General features: G+C 46.7%; 1 protein-coding gene across 1 annotated transcript in view; it reads left to right on the top strand.

The window, feature by feature from the left end:
- HYDIN (HYDIN axonemal central pair apparatus protein) overlaps positions 1–25,441 on the top strand; it is a 432,533-nt gene that overhangs the window by 386,938 nt on the left and 20,154 nt on the right. Inside the window, exons 66-81 of the mRNA XM_079907197.1 lie at positions 1,330–1,472; positions 3,736–3,954; positions 6,154–6,314; positions 8,631–8,728; positions 9,482–9,689; positions 10,858–11,070; positions 11,529–11,667; positions 12,715–12,880; positions 15,388–15,535; positions 15,966–16,173; positions 16,646–16,867; positions 17,314–17,483; positions 19,344–19,542; positions 21,311–21,469; positions 24,098–24,375; positions 25,123–25,342. Coding sequence (XP_079763323.1) covers positions 1,330–1,472; positions 3,736–3,954; positions 6,154–6,314; positions 8,631–8,728; positions 9,482–9,689; positions 10,858–11,070; positions 11,529–11,667; positions 12,715–12,880; positions 15,388–15,535; positions 15,966–16,173; positions 16,646–16,867; positions 17,314–17,483; positions 19,344–19,542; positions 21,311–21,469; positions 24,098–24,375; positions 25,123–25,342 — 2,951 coding nt within the window. The remainder of the gene's footprint in view (positions 1–1,329; positions 1,473–3,735; positions 3,955–6,153; positions 6,315–8,630; positions 8,729–9,481; positions 9,690–10,857; positions 11,071–11,528; positions 11,668–12,714; positions 12,881–15,387; positions 15,536–15,965; positions 16,174–16,645; positions 16,868–17,313; positions 17,484–19,343; positions 19,543–21,310; positions 21,470–24,097; positions 24,376–25,122; positions 25,343–25,441) is intronic.

Here is a 25,441-nt window from a genome sequence, read left to right as displayed (position 1 = left end):
ATCCACGTGTTCCCTCAAAGAACAGTTGTGGAGCATCAGTGTGCATGTGTCTGGAGTTCCAAAGAGTAATTAATGAGAGAGTCTGTCCCTTAGGGAACTTATTCTTTGAGCTCAAACTCCCATTTAGCTAATAAGAGAAATTCAAGTTCCAGATTAGCTGAAAAGTGAATACATGTCTCTCTGTAGTTTTCCCTGTCTGTATCTTTTAGCTGGCTTGCATTGGCATCCTCTGTTTCATCCGTATCATGTACCCTAGACATTCTAAGAGAAATGGCGGGCTGGTTTAATTAGAGAAGGTGTAGGTTTGTGCCACCTCTAGAAGACCGTTCTCCGCAGCCTCACTACTCAATGCGCTGAGAACCTACAGCATCAGCATCACCTGGGAGTTGCTAGAAATGCGAATTTCACACGCCTCCCCAGCACCTCAGACCTACTGAATCAGAATTTGCGTTTAACAAGATCCCCAGGTGACCTGTGTGGACATTAGAGCTTAAGACATGCTGCTCTGCGGTTTATCAAGCACTGCGGCTTCATTTGGTTGATGATATTCTTTGGGTAGGAGAATATTTACCTCTTCATTATTATCAAAATGCATTTGCTAAACACCCTAATTGTGTGGCTGACTGCTATGAAGTGAGTTATAAACACAGTCTCACAGTTTCTCTCGGAGCTTAATTATAGTCCTGGAGTGTAGCCCTAGGCAGTTCGTACAACATGGGTTAAAATCAGTGCTCCTCATGTATCTGGTGTTTCACCTCTGTTTGTAGCTACAGGGTGGCATCTTTGTTATCAGGGGTCAAGCAGGAGCCAGCAGTGAACCCGAGTTCAGACATCAGATTTCATACTTACAATAGGGTTACCAGATTTAGAAAGTCAGAACACAGCAGTCCCCATTTTTTTAGTGTATTTGTGTCCCAAAATTTTGCATGGGACATACTTATACTAAAAATTACTCATCATTTACTTGTAATTCAAATTTAATGGGGGCTTGTGTATTCTGTGTGGCAATTCCAGCCCTTAATAGTACTGTTTCACCAAACAAATGGAGTTGGCGGGCGGGCAGTGGGGAGCTATGTTTTCCTTTGTACAAATGGAGGTGAGGGCCAGAGTGGGTGGGTGGGTGGGTGGGTGGATGGATGGGTGGATAAGTAGACTATAGGAGAGAAAGCTTGCTGGCGAAGGACTCCAGGCGTTTCCAGTGTAACCATCCAAGGAAGGTGGGGTTGCATGAGGGTGAGGCACAATGTCTTTTAGGACCTGCCTCCGTGGGGAAGTGAGCCTGCAGAGGAGGCAAGAGGGGACTCACTGCCCCCTGCTTCTGTCCCTTAGCTGCTCTGGTGAACCACATCCAGTTTGGGGACTGCCACATTGGAAACAGCTATAACGTGAGCTTCACAATCACTAATCACAGCCAAGTGAATGTGATACGGTTCGAATGGCCCCTTTTAGCCACAGTTTCTTTCTCCCCACAGGTAAGTGAAAACCAGTCCTTGTTTTCTGCACTCCCTTAGGCCTGAGCCAACCCCAGTTTGATTGTCGGCCCATTCCCACAGATACATAGGATGGGATGGATGCATCCCTCACTCCGACCTGGTACCAGAAATGTCCCCTCTGGCCTAAGAGCAGAGAATGAGGTCACCAAGACTGATGTTGAGGAATTCCATGGAGACCTCCATGGATGAAGACAGGTCCCAGTCTTCCCATCCCCACGTGTAGACCTGTGTCCCCCATGGTGTGTGTTCTTTGGAGCATTTTTCCTGCAAAAGTGGTTCATCAAAAGCTAAAACGGGGGTGGTGGGTTTTGTGGACAACAGAGATTTAGAAAATGTTACATCTTTCTCCTACAGATTCTAGATGCCCTTCAGCATATTAAAACCTAGTCAACTTTGTTTTACCTGGAATTTTCTAACCCCTTCTTTGAGTGTCTCACAGCACACATTTTATGATTTGCTAACCAAAGCTCGACCTCGAACAAGGCCTAGGACCACGTGGCAGCAGAGCCTCACCTCTGGCCAGCACTTGTTTTTCATAGACAGCTCACTTCTGAGTTCCCTGGACACCGGATGTATCCATGGCCTCTTGCTCTGTTTCAGCCACTGAGTTTGTTCAAGCACAGAACTCTAGGGGGTTGGAGCGAGGAGGGTTGGGGACCCTACTTTGTCACCTGTAAATTAGGGTGCTCTCAGGAAGAAGTGTTTTGCTTCCTGGAGAGATATGAAGTGATAGTCAAAGAAGGTAGAGATAAGCTTCTTATGGTCCATTTACACACCCACGGGCACACACTCGGGTATACACCCATGTGTGTACACACACACACACACACACACACACATAGTTGTAGCCTTGGGAAGTATTAAACTTTCTTCTCCCTTCACTTCCCAGAGGAGGAGGGGTTTCTTATCTATTAGAAACATGAAAGGACTCTATATATAGGACTATATATAGTATGTATTTGGTATGTGTATGTGCATTTATGCATGTTCAATCACAAATGATTTTATTCTACAAACCAAATTGGATTTCCCATATATCTGGAACACTTCAGCAAATCTCAGCCTTTTTGGTCTCAGGACTCCTTAATACTCTTAAACATTACTGAGGACCCTCAAAGAGCTTTTGTTTATGTGGGTTATGTCTATCAATATTTACATTAGAAGTTAAAACTGAGAATCTTTAAAAACATGTATTTGTTCATTTAAAATATAATAACAAACCCATTACATGTTAATATAAATACCATATTTTTATGAAAACGGCTTTATTTTCCAAAACAAAATTGTACGAGAAGAGTAGCAATGTTCTACATTTTTACAAGTCCCTTTAATATCTGGCCTAGTAGAAGAGAGCTGGATTCTCATATTTGCTTCTGCATTCAATCTGATGCAATATCATATGTCATGTAACCTCTAGGAAGCTCCATTATATACTCACGAGAAAATGAGAATGAAAAAGTCAAATGTCATCTTAGTATTATGATGAAAATAGTTTTGACCTTGTGAACTCCTGAAAAGACCTCGGGGCCCCCAAGGGTCACTAGATCACACTCTGAGAACTGCTAAGGTACTGTGTACATCGGTCCATAATTTGTATAGGTCATATGATTGAGAAGTACAGGTGGTTAAGAGTGTGGTACCTGGAGCCATACTGCCTGGGTCTGAATCCAGATCTTCTAACATTAATGGTATGACCTTGAGCAAGTTACAAGTTTCCTTGTCTATCAAATAGGGGTGGTAGCTGTACATCCCATAGGGCTGTCGTGGGGGTTAGTAGAATTTTGTGAAGGTTTAGTATAGTGCCTGAAGCATGTAACAGTTTGGTAAATATTAGCTGCTCTTTTTTTTTTTTTTGCGGTACGCGGGCCTCTCACTGTTGTGGCCTCTCCCGTTGCGGAGCACAGGCTCCGGCCACACAGACTCAGCGGCCATGGCTCACGGGCCCAGCCGCTCCGCGGCACGTGGGATCTTCCCGGACCGGGGCACGAACCCACGTCCCCTGCATCGGCAGGCGGACTCTCAACCACTGCGCCACCAGGGAAGCCCAGCTGCTCTTGTTCTTATGATTAAATTTCTATCTAAGAACGTCTTGTACCTATTTAAGATGGTCTACGTATACGGGCTTGAATGATGCATTATTTTTTGCCAAGACTTTTGACCCTGCCCCTAGAGTGGGACCATGAGGCATCAAGAGTCCTCAGGATTGAACTCCCCAAAATACTAACGCAAGGCTCTTCCCCAGCTGGGCCACCTCCACCCTGGCTGTGCCAAGGACATAGCGGTGACCATGAAGTCAGACGTGCCCATCAACCTGAAGAAGATGGGGATCGAGTGCAAGCTCTCCAAGATCATGTTTCAGCTCCCTGCAGACCAGGTCCCCGACTGGGACGACCGCATGCGCACGGTCAAGTGGGTGGATGTGCTCAGAAACACGCCCGGGACTTTCACTACAAAACAAAAAGTGAGTAGGGACACCAAGCCCCAGTCTGGCCAGGCCTGCCATGCTTGGATGCCTTCTGCCCTCAAGCTCAGTGTCTCATCATTTCCTTCTTTCATGGGTAAAGGAAATGGTCCCTGTTCCACCTGACCTGGGTTTCCAAAGCGGTGAACTGAACTTCCAAGCAAGCCACCTGCCATCCACACTACATGGACCACACAAACAACACACCTTAATTGGTAGAGCTTTCATTGAAGGATTTTTTTTTAAATTAATTAATTATTTATTTATTTGGCTGCACCGGGTCTTAGTTGCATCATGCAAGATCTTCGTTGCCGCATGCAGGATCTTTGCTGTGGCTTGTGGGATCTTCATTTGTGGTGTGCAGGATCTAGTTTCCTGAACAGGGATTGAACCCAGGCGCCCTGCATTGGGAGCTCAGAGTCTTAGTCACTGGACCACCAGGGAAGTCCCTCTCATTTAAGTCTTGATATCTAGTTTCTAGTTGAGCAAATTCCTCCCACCTCTTTCTTCTTCAGAAACCTCATGGCTATTCTTTTAGCTACTTCCTTTTTCCCCTCAGTGTCCAGAATTAAGTTAATTATAATCTATTTCTTGTGTCAGAATCCCATCTTTGGTCCATGCGTGCCCCTCCTTTAATTATCCCTTCGTTGGTTTCTTTTTAATAATATAATAAACAGGGACGAACCCACACCCAACACAGGAAGTATAACCAGGATTACCTGGGTGGTTCTCAGCCATCCCACCCCTGCCTGTCTCTAAGACGTGGTCGCTACCCTGGGATCTCATTCCCTTGATTTTTGTTTTTATTTCTTTTTAAAATTAACCTATGCATTCTAAAAAGCATATTGTTTAGGTGTAGTTTTTAACTTTATTTTTTTTAAAGGTCACTGCGTGTGGTCATCTGTATCGTGGCCGGCGGCTGTAGCACCCCCGTGTCCCTGCTATATAGAAGTGCATTCTTGTTTACCCATTCTTCTTTTGAAAATTAGTTGGGGTTTGCTACTGTGGACAGTGTTTCTGTGAGCATTATAGTTCATGCCACACGGTGTTCATTTGCAGGAGTTTATATTCCTAAACTGCGTCACAGGAAGTGGAATTGCTGAGTCACAGGATGTGTGAATGCTCAGCCTCCCAAGAAAATGCCCAAGCATTTCCAAAGTGGTTCTTTGCTAGTAGGAGTATAAATTGGTACAGCCCACTTTGGAAAGCACTTGGGTATTATCTTAGAAAAATAAGAGTATTAGTCATTTTATTTTTGATACACTCTTTTATTCCTGTCTTTGTCTGCAAACGTGCTTGCCATATTTATCACTCATATTTTGACTTTCATGAATCTTTTCATGATTATCTCCATATTGTTTTATTCTGAAGTATTTTGCTTATTCTTGGCCCTTTACTTTTCTAAATAATTTTTTAATCCATTTAAACAAGTACTGTGAAAACCCTGATGGACACTTGATTGGAATTGGATTGTATCTATATATCAGTTTAGGAAGGATTGATAATTTTATAACATAATTCATCCTTTCCACTAGCAAGGTATATCTCTCTATTTAGGTCTTCTTAAAGATTTTTTTTTTTTACTACCATTCATTTTCTTTAATAGAAATAAGACTCTTTAGGTTTTTTAAATTTGTTTTTGAGTCCATTTTATTAAATTATTCTTCTAGGAATTTTCCCTTCAACTAAGTTTTCATATGCATCTTCATAAAATTATTCACAGTATTTTCTTATCGTCTGTTTAAATGTCTGTAGGATGGATGGTGATATCTCCCTTTTCATTTATGATATTGATGTGTATTTTCTCTTTTTTTCTTCTTGATCATTCTCACCACAGGTTTTCTAAATCTTTTCAAATAAACAGCTTTTAGTTTCATTGGTCCTCTCTGTTTTAGATTTATTTTCTGTTTCATTAATATCTATTCCTACCTTTATGATTTCCTTTATTCTACCTTCTTGGAGCGTATCTGACCCCAAAACTCATGCCTGTGCAGTCGTGATGCTCTCAGTAATTTCTTGTTCAATTTCTTCCTTTCCTATTTCTGAGTCATTTTAGGTTTGGCCTCATCATTTCTTCTGGAACTTGAATCTGTGAGTTGGTTCTCATTTGCCTGGGTAGGAAGCACTGTTTTATCTCCCCATTATTCCTGTGAGGCAGGTGTCTCTGCATCACTGAGGACACGGCTGCCTTTGTTACAGGTGATAGAGACGGATCCTGAGCCTGCTTACTCAGTACTAGAAGAAAACTACCAAGAACTGCAGCTGCAGATCAGTGCCCACGTGAATTTCGCTTCATACAAGTGCCAGACGAGCGATGTACACTTTAAGGAGACACTGGTTCACCAGACCCGAGTGTTTGAGTGAGTCATCAAAAGCCTCCTGACACTCTCAGAGAAGTTCTTTAACTCCATCATTCACTGGCTCCTTCATCAAACATTTATTCAGTGTCCACAACAGCGTAGACCAGACATCACATCTGCGCACCAGAAGGTCTTTGTAGGTCCAATGAAACATTCAGACCCACAAAACTATGGAAGTTCACACTTGAAATCAAGGTGTAGACCTGGAAACACAGTCTTACCGGGAAGGTGGCATCAGGCAGTGGGCTTCGGTGGGAAGAGTCCTTGCAACAGCCCGTATCACCACCCAGGAACTATTCCTGTTGCCCCTGCCCCAGGTGACAGCTCGGACAATACCTACGCTAGCGGGCATGGGGTCCATCTTAGCTTAGAAGGCTGTGACCAACAGAAGCCAACATTTCTCGTAACCACTCCATGGCTATAGCTTCCAGGATCCCTGCAAGGGACGTGCCCAGTTACAAGAGTCACTACACTCAGAGAACCCCAGTGCTATGGCCTCCCTCCAGGGAATCACGATTCTTCCCAGTCCAGCCCAAAGCAAGTTACCAATCAGGCGTCATTTTTACTATAAACAAAGTTGTCTAATAATATGGCTGACATTTCTCTCTTACCAGGCTTCCATGGAAGCAGAACTAGAAAATTAATTCAAAGTTGAAATTGTCCTTAGAAGGAGAAAGGGTTATGTTAACCCTTTATCCACACTCAGGTGATACAAGGATGCTGTGGGTCCTGCTCTCAAAGAGCTCGTAGTGGGTGTTGGGGGAATGGGTGAAAATAGTTCAACTGATGGTTGCAGTACAGTGCTCTGGGTTTGCAGGAAGCATACCTAAAGCAGACCAAGATATAGGGAGAGACAAGTGTGGACAGAGTGGTGGCCCAGCTGAACTTTGGAGGAGAAATAGGAGGTGGCCAGGTGAGGAAGTGAGAAAAAGGGCCTTCAGGCAGAGAGAGCAACATAGACAGAGAGAAAGCCTGTGACTGTTCTTTGAGAATTACAAACACAAAAGCGTAAGCCACTGACATTTCTGCATTGTAAAAATTAGTAATTAACTTGTTCAACTCATTCTGCATGTGTGGCACTTAAGGCGTCCTCTCAAATTAGTATAGAACCAAAAGGTAGGAAGCAGGAAGTGGTATCTTCTGCTGACGGCCATTTCACCTGCAGCAGGGGTCAGCAAACTCTGGCCCGTGGACCAAACCCAGCCAGCTGCTTATTTTTATAGATACAGTTATGTGGACACACAGCTGTGCCCGTCTGTTTATTATCGTCCACGGCTGCTTCTGCACTTCCACAGCAGAGGGAGCAGTTGCTGCAGAAATCTCTGGCATGCAAAGCCAAAAACCTTACTATCTGGCCCTTTACAGAGCATTTGTTCACTCCTGGACCTAAACCAAGAATGCGTTTTTACTAAAAGTATTCTGTTCCACTGAGATTTCTCCTCTTTATAAAAATTTGCTTTAGGATAAAGACCAGTGCTCATAAATTCACACAATCCATAAATTCACACAAGCCCCTGAGGCCAAAGCACCTTGACTTCAGGCACAGCTACATGGTCTACCTGGACCGGATAATGGGAATCTAACCCCTAAACCCCACCTTTAGACCTACTGCCCCACCGCAACTCTCAGCTCCTACTTCTCCCCTAAAACTGGGAAGAGCGTGTGTGTTTCTTTCTCTTGCACAACCATTTTCTTACATCAGGGCCTCATTCTCTTGCTGTGACTGTGATCAAGTTTAATCGTGATTCCAGAAAAAGCTTCTATCTCCCAGTTCTTGTCTTAGAGCAGGGAAACTTGAGACAAGAAAAGTCTCCACTAATTGAGAATTTGAGACAAGTATGTGTCTCAGCCAGTGAAGACATCTGAGGCAGGGGTCAAATGGTTTCTGACCACAAGGACATTGTTTCTGGTGGAAAGTGATTCAGGAAAGGAGAGGCTTTGGAATTTGCACCCGAGGAAGGTGCTGTCTTGTGAAATAGAGTTTGTTTCCTCTCTCATGGGAATTTTTCAGGATTACCATGATGCAGGCTGAGAGCTCACTGCACAGGCTGCCAGTAGTATGCAAGATGATTTAAGTGCTAAACATCTGCATACTTTTACTTTTAATAGCTATATATATATTTTGTGTGTGTGTTTTAGAAGGAAATATAACAAGTATATCGCATGCATGACTTCAGATAAAATTGCTTAAAACTTGTCTTTGAAGAAATATTTAAGAAACGAAGTGACTTAAAAAAGTTAACGGTACAGATGATGTGCAGACAGGACAAAAATCTGAAGCACGTTTCTCAATTCCATTCCCTGATCTGTTTGCAGGTTTGAACTGATTAATTCAGGAAATGTGCAGCTGGAATTCAGCTGGATCTCAGAAGAGACGGCAAAGGCTGTCAGCTTTGCAATGCCAGACAACCAAGGTAAGTGCGGTGACGGGTAAAACCCAGGGCTTGAACTGGGTCCCCAGTTATTACAAGAGGCTTGTTCATGGAGAAGCAAGCACTGCTCCAACGGCCCCCTAAGAAGCAAAGGAGAAGCAGAGCAGAGGCCTCCTGGCATCTGCAGAGCCAAAAGGGCCTGAGAAACTCAAGAGCTGAGATCTGCCTTCCTGGGGCCCACACAGATCCCTAGGAATCTTTTCTTTTAGATCTTAACCTTCTGGAAGATTACAGACTCTTGGAGAAACTGATGAAAGCTATGAACTGTCTCCCCAGGAAAATACACACCCATGCCCAATTTGCACTTTAAAAAGAGCCCAACACTTAGTGGGCAATTATCCATTAATTCTCTTTCAACTTGGAGTTTCCCAGACCTTCCTAATGAGCCCTTTTCCATGGGCCCCCAGATTATGAACCCCTACTTTAAAGCAATGATTCTCCAAAGATTATGTTCACAGCCCATTATTCTTGAGGCACGTGACCCACAGACATCTACTTGACCCACCCCCTTGAGCCAAAAGAAAACAAACATGAAAACTTGATGTAATTAATGGAAGTGTTTTTCATGAGTCTCATGTGAGAGGTGGGAGCCCATTCTTTGGGCCCTGGGGCCCAAAGTATACCTGCTAGCAGAGGTGAGCCCACAGAGGGTGCCTAGGGCCTGTGAGTGGGCTGCCCTACACCTGCCCTCCCACGGCAGGTGCAGAATATCACTGGCGCTCTATCTGCCCCCAGGTTTCTCCCAAAATGACCAGCTTAGCCAGGGCACACTGCACACGGGCAGCACCCTGGACAGTGCCATGGACCACTGGAACGAAGCTTCCCTGCCACCCTTCTCTGTGGAGCCCGTCTCAGGCATGGTGCCCGTGGGGAAGACCCAGAAGCTCAAAGTGAAATTCTCCCCAATGGAGGTTGGAGACTTCGAGAGCAATCTTCTCTGCCAGTAAGGAGATGATCTCCCAGCACAAAGCGCTGCAGCTCCTAGCCCCTCCTCTGTCCCACCACTCCCACCATTCTTTCCAGCCCCAGACCCCTCCTCAGCCCCACATTGCCACATTTCCCTTTGGAGGACAAGGAGAATCCATTCTTTTGTATAGCTCATCAACCCTCTGTAGACCCTGCCTCCCGCCCACCTCCCCTTCCCGGCCACGTACAGGATTCCACTGGGCAACAGGATGGTGGGCAGCCAGCTGGGTTCCAGTCCTGGGGCAAGCATGAACTTGGGAAAGCTTTCTTGTACCTTTTCTGAGACTCAGTTTCCTCCTATGTAAAATGCAAATGACAATACCCACCTTGTGGAGTTGTGAAGACTAAATGAGCTAATTCAAGTGAAGAGCTTTGAACAGTGCCTGGCACGCAATAAGTACAATAAACATTAGGTGGTGGTGGCGATGGAGGAGGTGGACCTGGTACATAGTAAGCGAGGGACAGATGGGACCCAGGTCCAGTTAGAGGAGAGTCAATCCAGTAACATCTGGCATTGAAAGTCCCTGATGTGGTACCCACTCCCCGGCCAGCTCCATGGAGAACACCTACCTTAGAGGAAGTCTGTGATCCATGGCATAGGATGGCAGAGACCTATGTGAACAATAAGACCTATAGAAACCCTGCAATCACACTGCAGGGACCTTTCCCACACCTGGGCCACCTAAGCTTGGTGCTGGGGCTCGAGGTCTGCTCACATCTAGTGTGCTTTCTCCAAGGAGCTCAGGGTAGTTTTGTAAGGATGTCTGAGTCCTTTTTTGTATCCCACTAGATGCCTATGAAAGAGCCCAGAGGGAAAGACTCTGCTGACCTTACAGCAGGGAGGTTTTCTCACCATTGGCAAAGGAAGTAACTTGAGGCCATAGTAAGGTACACAGAAGGAACCAGAATTCAGGCCTCTCATACTCAGCCCATTCATGCATCCATCCACTCCACAATTAATTAGTGACCACCTACTATGTACCATGTACTGTTCAAGGCACTGAGGTTATATTGCTGACCGAGAGAGACCCAGCCTCTGCTCTCATGGAGTTCACATTCTGATGGGTGTCATATTCATTTACAACCACGAAAGCAAAAATCGATTAAAAAGTTAAAAATAGATCAAAATAACCTTATCCCCTCAGGATTCCTAACCTGCCACCTGGAGAGCAAGGCCCAGTCCTGTCAGCAAAAGGGCGGAGCTCCCTGCCCTTCTGCCATTTTGACCTGAAAGACTCAGACTACATCAGCGGTCATCGGCGCAACCCAGATCTCCCAGGGCCTCGTGGTGGGGCTCCGGATCCAAACACCCGGGTGATTGAGTTCACCAGCGTGGGCATAGGAGAGAAGTATCTCCGGTGAGTCATTTAGGTTTGCACTAGTTGAGTTCATATCCGTCAGTCCTTCTAAAAACTCAGAGTAGCAAGCTACACTGACACGTAGAAGCACGCTTGCTGTCCTGGGGTCTGACTTCAGAGAACTGCCTCCGTGAGGAAGCTGTCTTCTGTCTCCCTGGTTTTGACACTCTGGAAAACTTGGAAGACATAAAAATAGGATCCCTGACCACTGCCTTGACCACAGAGGATCACTGGAACAGAAGAGCCCTTGGTGTCATTATTATTCCAAAGTCCAGAACTCTAGCCACACTTGGGATCCCCAAGTGAGATGCAGTTTTTGTTTCTGCAGCAACGAAGTGCTCAGAACAGTTCTGATTCCCACATAAAGGAAGTGTGCTAGGGAACAGTCTAGAAAAGTTTCTCTTAATCCTCAAGCCCCTCTCTCACTCTCTGCTATCGATTCTTCCCCCCTCGGCCAGGACTTTTACAATACTGAACCCGACCAATAGCACCTACTCCTTCTGCTGGGTCTCTGAAGAAACTGAAAGTCTCCAGAACCCTCCAGCCTTCACATGCCTTACAGAAAAGGGCCTCATCCTCCCTGAAAAGAAAGCTGAGGTGTGTATGAATGGGGACCGCTTGACCCAGGACTTTATTAATTCTATGCCCCTCTGCATAGCAGGTCTGCGGTAGAGCATGGGTAGAGTTAGGGAGAACAGCCTAAGGGTGTGTCCATCAACAAGTGTTTCTTGAGTGGCTACTCTATGTGTTAGGCAGTCCTCATGGACAAGACAAACCCGAGCTCTCTTGATTGGCCATGGAGAAACAGAAGTTTTAAAAATTGAGATTATTAAAGCAAGGAAAGGAGAGTTGGACACCAATGCCTGGAGACTCTACTAGGACTCATACAAGAATAAGAAGTAAAGAGTTATTTTTGTCCGAGGGACTGACAGCAATGAAAGGACACAGATGTATTTTTACTTGGTCAGGCCAAAGGGCAAAACAGAAAAGTGGAGTCATGTTCCATGGTTTAGTCCTAATGTCCACACAGTGATTTAGAGCAGAGGGACAGACTTAAAGAAATACGAACTTGCTGGCCAAAACAGATCTGTGGACTCTATGTCCTGTAAATTCCACAGAGAATCTTGGAGGCAGAAATAAATCCATGAAACGGAAATTCCGAATTCAGTTGCCTTCAGGAAGACCATACAAATGAATGACGCAGACCAAGGGGACAGTGATAGGGAATGATGGGCACCAGGGCTGGCTGGCCACAGTGCTTCTCTGGAAGGTCACCATACAGAGCAGTGGGCTCAGCATTGCTGGTTCTCCCAGACTTTTCAGGAAAAGCCCAAATTACAAGCTTCCACCTTGAATCTTTCCATTTTTACATGCCATCCAGAGACATGGCATGAAATATGGTAGCCTAGCCAGCAGAGCCTGTGAGTGGGGTAGACCCCCTGAGAAATACTTGGTGGGCTGGGCAAACAGAGATTGATGTTGCTGTTACAGCTAAACTTACGTGCCCTTACAAAGAGGGTAGAAAGGAAGTGATGACCTGGTAGTGTCCACCCGCATAACCCCAGGGCTGGCAAGCCTCTAAGGGCACATGGAGTAAACACACAGAAGTGCCTCTAACTGCTCTGCTCCAACCTGTCTTCTCAGATTATCTTCCAGTTCACACCTTTCCATCTGGACATCTCGGAAGCATTCTGGACTTTCTTAATCCCCGAACACAACATCACAGTCCCTTTCCTGCTGGTAGGCAAAGCCACTGACCCTCTCATCAATCTGGACAAGTCACATCTCAACTTCAGTTGTCTCCTCATTGGTAAGGCTGCCCTGTTGGTTTATACTTAGAATTGGCATGACCTGTGGGGAAGGGGCGTGGGACCAACCCAGCAATGCGCTGCAGGAGCAGACATGGGCAGGGAGCTCTTCCTGGTGCCTTCCAGAAGCATGTCAGAGGGCCTCTATCACTATTCACAAGGCCACAAAATATTCAACCTCTCAATCTAATTTCCATCAAGTGTCTTCTAAACCCACACACCAATAACCTAAGGAAATTTAGGAGGCTTGCTACAGAGCCTACTTGGAAGATTCCTTTGGGGCCTGGACTGACTATGTTTATTTCCAGATCCCCACATCAGCCCCATCCTGCTTGCATGTGCCCCCAGGTTATGGCTGTATCTGTTTGCTTCTTGTTCTGTGCCAAAGTGATCACATTTCTCTGCCACCCTTTCACACTTTTATCCAGCTCAACAAATATTACCGAGCCCCTTGTGTGAGCCAGGCACTCTTCTGTGAGCTGGGAATGCGATGGACAAAGCCCAAGTCCCGACCGTCATGATGGTTACATTCTAGTAGCAGGAAGCAGACTACCAAAACATGACAAAGCAAAATGTATAGCATGTCAGATGTTGATAAGTGTTCCAGAGAAGAATAAAGCAGGGTAGGGGAATAAGGAATGCTAGTGGGCAGTGGGAAGGTGACATTTGAGGTGAGACTTGAAGGACATAAAGGAAGTGATTGGCAAGTCCCTTATAACACTGTGAATCTATCACATGGATGTGATGTTTTGTGTGTGTGTGTGTGTGTGTGTGTGTGTGTGTGTAAAATACAACTAAAGTCAGAGGATTTTTTAGTAATTCATTAGATTTTATTATTTATAAAAGTAATATTCTTTATACATCAATCAATATGGTGTTGTATAAGGAAAAATGTAATAATCATTCCCCCCCATTCTATCTCATCCTTTCCTTTCTGTCAAAGGAAACCAGTGTTAACAATGTGATGTGTATTACTTCCATACATTTCTTATACTGATACATATAAACAGATAGGAGGAGATTGTGGCATTTAGTAAGGTTTTGAACAAATAAATGAGCAATGTAGCATAAGAATAATAAGACAAACAGGGTTTAATCTAGGAATGCAATGATGGTGCATTTCAATATAATTGTTACATCAACAGATAAAAGAAGAACCAGGTGATCATACTGATATATACTGAAAAGTCATTTCTAAAATTCAGCAGACATTCTCAACAAAAACTCTAATAGTAAAATAGGAATAGAGGGAAAAACGTGAATAAAGAAGATTAACCAAAATCAAGGGGCAGATATTATCTGGTAATAAACTACTAAAGTCACTTCAATTAAAGTCAGGAATTAGGCAAGGATGTTCATTATCACCGTCATTATTGAACACTTTCTTAGTGATTTTAGCAAATACAATAGAACCAGAAAATTAAATAATTGACAAACATTGGGGAAAAAAGAGGCAAAATTATCTCATTATGCTGTTGCTGATGACTTCATACATAGATAACCTCAAGAGACTCTAGAGAAAAGCAAAACAAACTACTAGAATCAACAAGATAATGTAGGAATGACTGGATGCAAGACGTGTGCAAAAATCAATGGTTTCTCTTTCTTTTAGCAGTAAGCACCTAGAAACAAACAAAAAATTCCATTCATAAGACCTATATGATAGCTAAGGATAAATGTAACGAGAAAAGCACAGGACCTATGTGAATAAAACTATAAAATCTTATTAAAATACCCCCAAACAAGATCTGAACATTTGTCAATTCTCCCAAAATTAAATGCAAATTTAACCGAGTTTCAATTAAAATCCCAACTAGGGTTGTCAGATAAAATACAAGATGCACAGTTAAATCTGAATTTCAGATAACAATGAATAGTAGTTCAGAATGCCAAGCAATATGCAATATTTGGGACATACTTATACTAAAAAATTATTTGCTAAATCTGGCAACCTTAGTTCCAAAATGATTGGGGTGAGGGGGGAGTTGGAAAAAATGATTCTGAAGTTCATGTGGAAAAATAAATGCTCTACAATAGTCAAGGAAAGTAAGAAAAAGCAAAACAGTGATAGGAGATGTATTAGTCAGGGCCCTGTCAGCACGCTGGTGACATACCCAAAGCCTAATTCGAAAGAGTCCGATGCAGGGGTTGTTTACAGAGATATGGGCAGGGCTGAGGGGCCTACCAGCCCCCATTAACAAAAGCAGGAAGGCATCGGGTCTGAAGGAACAAGGAGGATCCCAGGAGAGCTGTGACCCAGGCAGAGCAGCCACCTAAGAGGAACAGGCAGTTGATGGGGTAAAGTTCTAGAAGGAAGAGGTAGAGTCCCTTTGGGAGGAAGGATCCTTGTAGAGCAAAAAGAAGGAAGAGAGGAGGCCAAAGGCCAAGGAGCTGGGAAGAGGAAGGGAAAGAAGCTGCGGAGCCTCTTCTACGAAGGCTTCCTCGTGCCTCCTGAGGTGGGCCAGGAGCAGGCACGAGGCCTCCCTGAGGGCAGTGTTTCCCCCTCCAGGCAGAGAGGCCAGGGAGACCGTGAAGATCATCAACAAGGAGGAGCAGAGGTTCCATTTTGCCTTCCAGGACACCTCCCGATATTCTGAAGGTTTCAGCAGCAGCCTGGTCGTGTGTCCCATGGAAGGCTGGGTCCCACCGCTGTCCAGGTAAACAGAAAGGAAGGCCCCCAGGACTGCACTCGCCCAACATGGCAGGGTCCCAGGCCCACCAGCCAGGAGAATCGGTTTCCCTTCGAGTGCCCCGTCCCTGAAGTCTCTCCCCACTCTAAAATTTAGATATTACAATTCCATCTCTGTCCTACTTATTCCCTGTTGTCAATTTTCCTAGTGAATTGTAGAGCATTGAGAACTTTAAGCTCTTGTTCTCAGTATTTTCTTATGTTTATATTCTTTTCCTTGCTATCCACTGTGTTTGCAAATCCATAAAGCAGTGGCCTGCCGTGCCTGGCAAATCTTCAAAATTCATCGTGATTTGGAGTTAGGATGCCTTTTCCTCCTAGTGTATAATAGTTTAGTATTCAGCCTTCTTTAACAGGTTGGTCTAGTCATCTAATCTGCTGTCTTCGTCCCCAACCAGGTTCCCAATTGATATTTTCTTCACACCGAAGCAGGAAGGAGAAGTGAACTTCAATTTGATCTGCAATGTGGAAAAGAAAGCCCACCCTCTGACCTTAAATGTCAAGGCTCAGGGCTACTCTATGAATGTAGAGGTCAAGTGCAAGGACAAGACTGGCACCGTCACTCTCTTGACTCCCAACCAGACCACGACTCTCAACTTCTATGAGGTAAAGATGAGAGAGGGCCTCGCTCTCTCTGTTTCCACACTGGCTGGGAAAAGCAGTACAAGTGAATAGTCGCTGAATCTCTGTTTCAAATGCCGGGGAGACCAGGAGAACAGAAACAGGCCAGGAGCAGCTCCACCCCCAGAATGTGTATGGTTCTGATGTGAAAGCTTATTTTACTTTCCAGAGGGTGGAGAGATGGGAGAGAAGGGGGAAATGCTTGTCTTAAACCTACAGAAGGATGTTTTGCTACCAAATGAGATATAGGAATTAAATTGTCATCTCACTCTTCTCACCTAGTAGCTCTTGCTGGGCTCTCTGACTACTCTCTGAGCTAATGAAACTCAACTCACGAAAATCATCTGCCTTCACTATTTCCCACAGGGTGTTTTCCCCCAACGTGTTGCGTATCCTGACCCCACAGAAGGGAACCATGGTTTGCATTCACTCAACATTCAACTCTGTTCTCTCTCAGGTGGCGTTGAATGAATGTGTCCAGTGTGAATTCAGCTTCATCAACACCGGCAAGTTCAACTTCAGCTTCCAGGCAGAGCTATCCGGCCCCAAGTCCCTGCTGCAGTACTTGGAATTTTCACCCATGGATGGCAGTGTGGATGTGGGGCAGAGTGCACAGGCCTCCCTGTCTTTCCAGCCATTTAAGAAATGTGTCTTGAAGGGCCTGGAACTCAAAATCAAGGTGAGACCATTTAACATTGTCCAACACTGAACGCATTCACAGCATTCTGTCTTGAGAACTATGTCTGATGGCCACCCTTAGCTGCAAGGAAGGATGGGAAGTCAAGCATGTTTCCCAGGCACATTGGCAGCCAGAGTCCTGCTAATGAGGAGGCCCTGGGAGGCAGCTGTTGGGTAAGGACTGGCAGTCTCTGCACACCCCTCCGCCTTCAGGCTGAATCATCGCTGCAGGAGCAAAGCAAGAGCCAATGTCAGGCCCAGGTGCAGAGTAGTCCACCTTGCTTTCCTTAAATAAACATGTAAACTGTTCATCAGAATCTCTGCAGATGGTGCCCTGAGACCTGAATTTTTTTTAAGCACTCGACTGTTCCCCTCCTTCACCTGAGGGCGTAAGGGCCCTCTCCTCTCACTTCTAATCACACTCCACCTGCCGTTCCCTTCCCACAGATCAGCCACGGTCCAACATTTTTGTGTAGCATCTCGGGCTGTGCCGTGAGCCCAGCCGTCCATTTCTCCTTCACCAGCTACAACTTTGGGACCTGCTTCATCTACCAAGCTGGGATGCCCCCATACAAACAAATCCTAGTTGTCTCCAGCAAGGAAGAGACGTCTATGAGGTAAGCAGACTTCCCAGAGCTTCCAGATGATTCTGCCACTCCTGTGGGTCCTACAGCCTCCACACAGGTGGGGTCCTGCCAGGACAGAAAAGGAAAGATTCTGGGAAAGCCTCAGACACAGGTGGGCGTGAATCCTGAGTCTCCTTTCCCCGCCGCTAACACTCATACTTGGATAGCCATGAGCTACTCTGCTAAAAAAAAAATCCTCTTCTGGAAACGAGGAGGGCAATGCCGAGTGACCTGACAAGAGGTTCGATGGCTTCCATTTATTTTCCGCATGTAGTATATGTGGGAACTGAGGTTTGGAGGGTTAAAAAGTTAATTTCTTAGGCGAGTGACCTTGCAGTAAATGGCAGATCTAAACTGAGATCTAAACTGATTCAAATCCAGCCTCTCTGTGCCATCCCTGTGTAGAATGTTCCAGTCCAGGTTTCTGGGCCCTATTCCAGACCTAAGAAGACAAAACTGGCCCAGAGACCTATGTTTATTCAAAGTTCTCCAGGTTAGTACTCTGCAAGTGAACTTTCTTCAGTGTCAGAAATGTTGTATGTCTGCAATGTCCAGTGCGGTAGCCTACAGCTGCACGTGACTGTGGGGCACTTGAAATGTGGCTAGTGCCACTGCAGAACAGAACTTCATTTTATTTTATTTTAATTAATTTTAACTTTAAGAGCCACGTGTGTCTAGTGGCTACCATATCACATAGCACAGGTCTAGGTTCAAATCCCAGCACTTCCCTAGCTATGTGACCTTGGGCAAAATTTTTAAACTCTCTGTGCCTCTGTCTCCTTGCCTGAAGTGGGGGATAGTCGTACCTCCCCACAGGGCTATTAGAAGGATTAAATTAGTTCCTTTAGAGAGAGTACTTAGAACAGTGCCCGGAACATAGGAAATGCTCAGTTTTTTTTATCTGCTGCTACTGTTGTGGTGGTGATGGTGGTGATGGTGCTGGTGACGATGATGATGATTCTCCTGAACGTTAAATTACAAGAGTGTCATGTACTTTTAAATACTAATTTAAAATCTTATCCACCTACACTCCTCCTTGCCTGATTTAATCTGAGTCTTGCTTTGCTTAAGGCGTGGCGCTCTATTTTATTGCCTCAGCCAGAGTCCTTCTCTAAATACCCGGAAGGCAGATGAGGAGGGGCTGTAATGGAGGTCTACGTGCTTCCTGCCCACACGTGAAGGGGGGTGGACATGATCTTTGAAGATCCCTTCCAGTTGAGCAATTAGCAATAATAATAATAGCTCACCTTTCTGGAATGTTTCCTCTGTACCCTGTCTAGTGACTGATTTAGTCACTTTATCTCATTTAATCCTCACAACAATTTTATGAGGTAGCCATCACTACCCGCATTTTACAGAGGAGGAAACAGAGACCCAGATGGGCTGAGTAAACGGTTCTCAGGTCACATGGCTAGTTAGGGATAGAACCCGGATCCACACTCCTGTCTGTCTGACTCTGGACACATACTCCTCCCCACTGTGCTTTACCACCCAGTTACTTCAGGAAGCCCCCTCTTCTTATGAAAGGGTACAAAACCATGAGCTGCATTATCAAGGAAGAGAGGATAAAGAAAGTGAAAAGAGCACTGGGCAAAAGGTCATGAGACTTTGCATTTAAGGCCCGGCTCTGCCAGGATCTCTGGATGTGATGTGGGGGAAGTAACTCGACAGTGCCCGGGAGACCACGGGCTGGATCACTGCTGAAGTCCCTTCCAGCCCTTACATTTGGACTCCAGGAAAACTGGGCAGGACATCAAGCAGTGGATCCAGCTCAGAGAAACAAGGGACAAAATCTCCGCCACTGGGTCAGGCATCCGAGAGTTTACACACCTTCCTCGTGATCTTCTCCAGCTTAGAGTGTTTGTACACCAACACCAGCCACCTCGAGGTGAACTTCCGAGTTGATGTGGTGAAGCCAGGAAAGACACTGGAGATTCCCATCATCTTTTATCCTCGAGAAAGTATCAATTATCGAGAACTCATCCCCTTTGAAATCAATGGGCTCTCACAACAAGTAGTTGAAATCAAAGGGAAAGGCACTGAAATGAAGGTAAGAGCCAGTTGGGGAGATCCTCGGGCTGGGCGCCCCTCCTTCTTGCCCTTCTTTGCCCACCTGAGCCCACCTTCCACCCCCTCCAAGTCTCCTGCCCCCAAGCTGCTCTGTCAGGGGGTCAACCAGTCCCACCCAGGGGTGAATCGTCAGATCAGACCCAAGTGAATCACATAGATCTCGTTCAATACCAAACTTTACTGTATCAAAGGATACAAGTAATCACAGGAGGTCACTGGAGAAACACTCTTTTTCTTGGAGAAGTTTGAGACTATCAGATGCGGCATCCCAAGCATGTCCTCTTCGTCCCACATTAGGGCGTGTAGTGTTTTCAGGTTACGAGGTAAGACTTGTTTTAAGCTCTGTATGCAGACAAACCTTTCAGTCATGGGACATTTTTCCTTAACACCACACAGACTGACATTCTCCAGCCAGCCACAGCTCCCAGGATCCTATTTGACTGAGGGCCTTCCTTCTAACCAGGTGCTCCTACTAGGAAGGGACTGGTCCTGTCCTGCTGCTAATCCCTTTCTTCCCAGTGTCTGGTTAACATTTAAAGTGTCTGTCTGGTAGGAGTATTTGCGTTTCATAGGGAGTTTTGGAAAACTGAAGACCTTCCAAGATCCTTGGCAATGCATGGGACATTTCAGCAGCCAAGAGAAAACGGGAGGGGTGTATTCCGGCAGCCTTCCCATCAAGCCGGAGAGCAACAGGACCAGGCCACCTGGTGTGTCTGCACCCGCGCCAGTGATGGGGTCCCTTCTGATGTCATTGATTCATTCGAGTGTTCATTCTTTCATCCCTCATTCAGCACCCATTGTGTCAGGTGCTTTGCAGAAATCCTGCAGAGGAGGCTTAAGCACGTTCTCTCACCTCCAGGAGTTCACAGGGTGGGGCTGGAGACCCTTGCCTTGGTACACAAAATGGAAACATATGGGCAGGATAGAAAGAGCGTATAGGGGAGGGGTGTAGTTTAGTGACTGGTCAAATGACAGCGACCAGTGGGTGCTATTCGTGTGGGCCACGTCATCCTGGAGGACAAGGCCCAGCCTGACCTTGGCCTGATCCGGGTCAGCATTTTGATCAGTACTTCAGATGAGGACTTCGAAATGTACGTGCTTCTCCCACCTCCGCTGCCGCCATCACCTCTCACTCCTAAAGGCTCTCTCTCCTGCCCTCTTCCAGTCCATCTCCACAGAGGAGTGAGCCAGGGCACCCTCCCAAGACACACACTTGATGGGGCTGCTCCAGGCTGCACTGGCTTCCCACTTCTCCCAGAAGAAAGCCTGACCCCTCTCCGAACTGTCTTCCCGTGTCTCCCTCTCGCTCCCAGCCACGGGCTGGGAGTCCAGTCCACTCCCTCCAGCTCAGGGCCTCGCCACAGCTTGTCTCCTCCCTCGGGATCCAGCCCCACACCCCCCTGACACAAACCCACAGGATCTCACCCTTCCTTTAGCTCTCAGTAGGGACATGCCTTCCTCAGGGAAGCCTCCCTCACCCCCAGGCTGGCTCAGCCCCTTGTACCCTGAGCTTTTCCTTCCTAACATCTCTGAACCCAGCCGTAATTATGTGATTGTGCAACAAGTTGTTTAGTGGGCATTTTAAGCACATGAATGTTTGTTGAGTGGGCGAATGCCCATCCAATGTGAAGAATGAGGGACACAGAAAGAGAAGGAAGCAGCCTTGCCTCACCAGGGTACCCATATCGTATTTCTTTTTCTCATTAACTGATGAACCCTCCTTCCCTGCTCTCTTTCTTGTCCCACAGATTTTAGTCCTCAATCCAGCCAATAAGACTGTGAAGTTAGGAGCTGTCCTGCCTGGACAGGTGGCGAAGAAAACGATTTCCATCATGAACGACAGCCAAGCCCAGCTCACATTTGACCTGTCAGCCCTGTTCTCGATTCCAGAACTCCAGGACCCCAAGGTTGGTGCTCGGGCCCCTAGTGGCATCTTCATGCCCCATCCCTCCCCCCACCCCCCGCCCCGATGACAGGGATGGCCGCGGTTCTCGTGCACCTTCAGTGTGCCGGGCAGTTCTGAGAGCTCTCCCTGTGCTGCCTCTGGTCACCTTCACAGAAACAGTGTAGGGTGGTGCTTCTATGATTCTCATTTTACATGTAAGGAAACCAAGGCTTGGAGAGGCTGCATGCCTCTAGAGGGCAACAGTGATGTAGAAAGAGAAGTGCCCTTGCTGGATTCAGAAGATCTGGGCTCTAATGAATATACATATATCATCACAGCAGAAAATTTGAAAAATACGGAAAATCACAAAGCAGAACATTTCGCCTATAATCTCATACCCAGAAATAATCACTTAACATTTTGGTACCTATCTTTCCCCTGTTTTTCCTACACATTTTTAAAATAAAATATTAACATTCAGATTGTTTTGAAACCTGCTTTTCCCAGATTGAAATAGCTCCTAAACATTCAATGTCATTTGTGCCTCTATACCTCCGTTGTGCAGATGGACCAATCCTCTGTTTCTGCTCATCTCAGGTGTTCCTGATTTTTTATTTTTATAAGCAGCTTTGTAATATCCATGTAAACAAAACTTTGTGTGAATCCATGACCCTCTGCTTAATACATACTCCTAGGAGTGGGCTTCTTGGACCAAAAGGAAGAGTATGTTTCGATATACGTCACTCATCTGCCCCCGAAAGCTTGTCCCTCCTTCCACTCCAATCCGCTGTGTGAAAGAAGCATGCTTGTTGCCAAATCCATGTCCTCGAGCTCCCTAAACAGAGCAGCTACAGTCCTGGCTGCCGTCTACCCATCTCACAGTGTTTGGGTGGCCCTTTGAAGATGGACCAGGTGTATTTCATTTTGAGGATGGACTATATCCATCCCTTCATTCAATTCATTCTTACATTTACTCAGTAAGTCAGTGCTACGTGCTGGAAATATAAAAGTGTGGCTTAGTCAGCTTGGGCTGCCATAACAGAACACCACAGACTGGGTGGCTTAAACAACAGACATTTATTTTCTTACAGTTCTGGAGGCTGGAAGTCTGACATCAGGGTGCCAACATAGTTTCTGGTGAGGACGCTCCTCCTGGCTTGCAGACGACCACCTTCTTGCTGTGTCCCCACATGTCAGAGAGACGGCAAGCTCCAGCTCTCCGGTGTCCCTTTTTATAAGGGCGCTAATCTCATCATTAGGGTCCCACTCTCTTGACCTCATTCTAAACCTAATTACCTCCCAAAGGCCCCATCTCCAAACACTACTCACATATGGACTTGGGAGGACACAATTCAGTCCATAGTAAGGTGAATATGACATAGACTTTGGTCTGGTGGAGTTCACAGTCTTTTGGGGTCACAGACACATGAACAGTCCCAGGAAAGCCTAGAAGCTGCAGAAGCAGGGTGTGATTCAGGACCAGGGCTGCTCAGAGGAGGGCCTCACAGTGGAGAGAGGTCTGAACTGCGTCTTACAGGATGAAGAGGTATCTCCCAGGCAGACAGGTTGAGGAAGAGTGTTTCTGGCAGGCAAGATTATATAGGCTCAAAGGGGTTGATGCTTTTGGAATCCTAGGTGTGATTCAATGTGGTAGGAGTGTTGTGGACCATCTGAGGATTGCAGGATACAGGAACACTGGCTGTGAGAGGCCAACCAAAGCAGGAGACCCAGTGGGCATCTCGTCCTTGGACCCCGCATCACCCACTTTGCCATCCAGAGAAAGAGGGAAAACCTGCTGCTTCCCTTTCCTCATTAATCCAAAGTAAAGTCCTCATTCCAGTGGGTCAGGGCCCCTCACGGTTCGGCTGCACCAGTTCTGCCTCTTGAAGTGGTGAGACGAAAGCTGCCAGAATGACCTGGACCGCAGTGTCACCCCGGGGGGTCACTTCCATCATTGTGTTTTGAGAAATCTCTAAGGTCGCTTTCCTACTGTGATTCTCAGCCGTTATCTCACTCCCCCCGCCCCCCTCCCTGCCCGCCACAGTCCACTTCCGGTGGTACGGAAGGGAGCTCAAGGATGAAAAGGGCTTGACTTCCTTCAAGCTGATTTTGATTTGATTTTTACCAGGACCAAGGGGAGAGAGCAGCCCCTTATAATCAAGTTCCAACAGCGGTTCTCAAACTTCAGAACACATGAGTCCTCAAATGCAGATTCCAAGCTCTCCCAAGGAGACTGGTTCTCTTGAGCTGGGGCAGGACCCAAGAGTCTGCCTTTTAACCAGCACACTGGGAAATGTGATGCAGGGAGCCCAGGGAGCGCGCCTTGAAAACCACCGGCGCACTGAGTCTTTTCTACTTGCTCTTACTGTTTCCTCCACCAGAGAACGGGGTTATTTGCAAGGGGTTGGAAAGAGAATTAACACTGATTGAATGCCTGTTACGTGCCACACGTTTTGTACGGGTGGTCTGGGTCTTCACCGTAGAGTAAATCACAGAAAGTTTCAGTAACTCACCACAGGTGACACAGCTGGTGAGAGGGCAGAATGATATTACACCTGGCCTGATACGGTCCCAGCAGCAGGACCCCCCGAAACGGAGCCTCAGGAGCACCCCACCCTCAGCTGCTGAGGCTCGTTGTCATTTTATCCAGGTCATCACCTTGACACCATCCCGCAACATCACCCTGAAGCCCAAAGAGGTCCGGAAGCTGGAAGTCAACTTCGCCCCGAAGAAGCGTGTCCCTCCCTTCTCCGAAGAGGTGTTCATGGAGTGCATGGGGCTCCTGCGGCCCCTCTTCCTCCTCAGCGGCTGCTGCCAGGCCCTGGAGATCTCCCTGGACCAGAAACATCTTCCCTTCGGAACAGTCGTGTGTCAGACACAAGCCACGCGTCGCGTCCTCATGTTGAACACAGGCGACATGGGTGCGAGGTAGGAGAGCCCTCTGGGCCTGGATTCCCATTTAACTATCCCAGGACCCTCTAAAGTGGTTAAGATATTGTCCCCATTTCACAGAGGAAGTTGAGGCTCAAAGTGGTTATATGACTTGCCAGCAGGGACCCACCCAGGCACTACTTGGGGAATGCTGCCATCGCCGTGCCCGCTGCGCACCACACACCTGCAGGGGGCACCCTTCACACCGACCTCAGTTGAACAGTGCCCTGAGGCTGTGGTATGGCAGCCTTGGCACTGGAAGCACTGGTCTGCACCATCCACCCTCTGTGTCCTACCTGGACCAAGTGCCAGACCACAGAGGGGGTGACCACACAGGGCCATCGGATCCCAGTGCCACCAAGAATAGGGACAACTGTCATGTGAAGGGATCATCTCCACCCCCCTGGTCAGACCTGAGAGGCAGTGCAGGGAGCAGCTATGGCCACAGTCTCAGGAGGGTTCCAGTCCTGGCCCGACCACATCCTAGCTGTGTGACCTCGGGTACACGTGTAAGCGTGTTCACGCACATGCCCCTCAGTGTGCCACTTCCCACCCTGCTCAGCCCCAAGAGAGAGCCTGGAGATCCCACCCAGGAATGACCTGGCCTTTGTCCCACTGCCTCTGCTTTGCCCAGTAGTCTGAACCTCCCAGCTAAAAGCACAGGCAAAATCTCTTTTCTCAGCAGGATTGAGGACACCCCAAGGATATTAGTAAACCACTTTGTCTCCTTTTGTCTTGGAAAAGGTTTAAATGGGATGCCAGAAAATTTGAGCCTCATTTCTCCATCAGCCCGGAAGAGGGCTATATCACCGCAGGCATGGAGGTTTCTTTCGAAGTGACTTACCATCCTACTGAGGTGGGCAAGGAGACCCTCCATAAAAACTTGCTCTGCTTCATCCAGGGTGGCAGTCCTCTGAGCCTAACCCTGTCTGGAGTCTGCGTGGGACCACCTTCGGTAAAAGAGGTCAGTAGGTGCTGCCCACAGATGGGCCAGTGGCCAGAGTGGACCCAGCAAGCCCCACAGGAGAACTCAGTCAGGCCTTCTAGAAACAAGTGGCTCTGT

The sequence above is a fragment of the Stenella coeruleoalba genome (assembly GCF_951394435.1).
Source record: "Stenella coeruleoalba genome assembly, chromosome: 20".
In the NCBI taxonomy this organism is placed as follows: Eukaryota; Metazoa; Chordata; class Mammalia; order Artiodactyla; family Delphinidae; genus Stenella; species Stenella coeruleoalba.
Note: the sequence above shows the minus strand (reverse complement) of the source record. Positions and strands in the feature narration are given on the sequence as shown.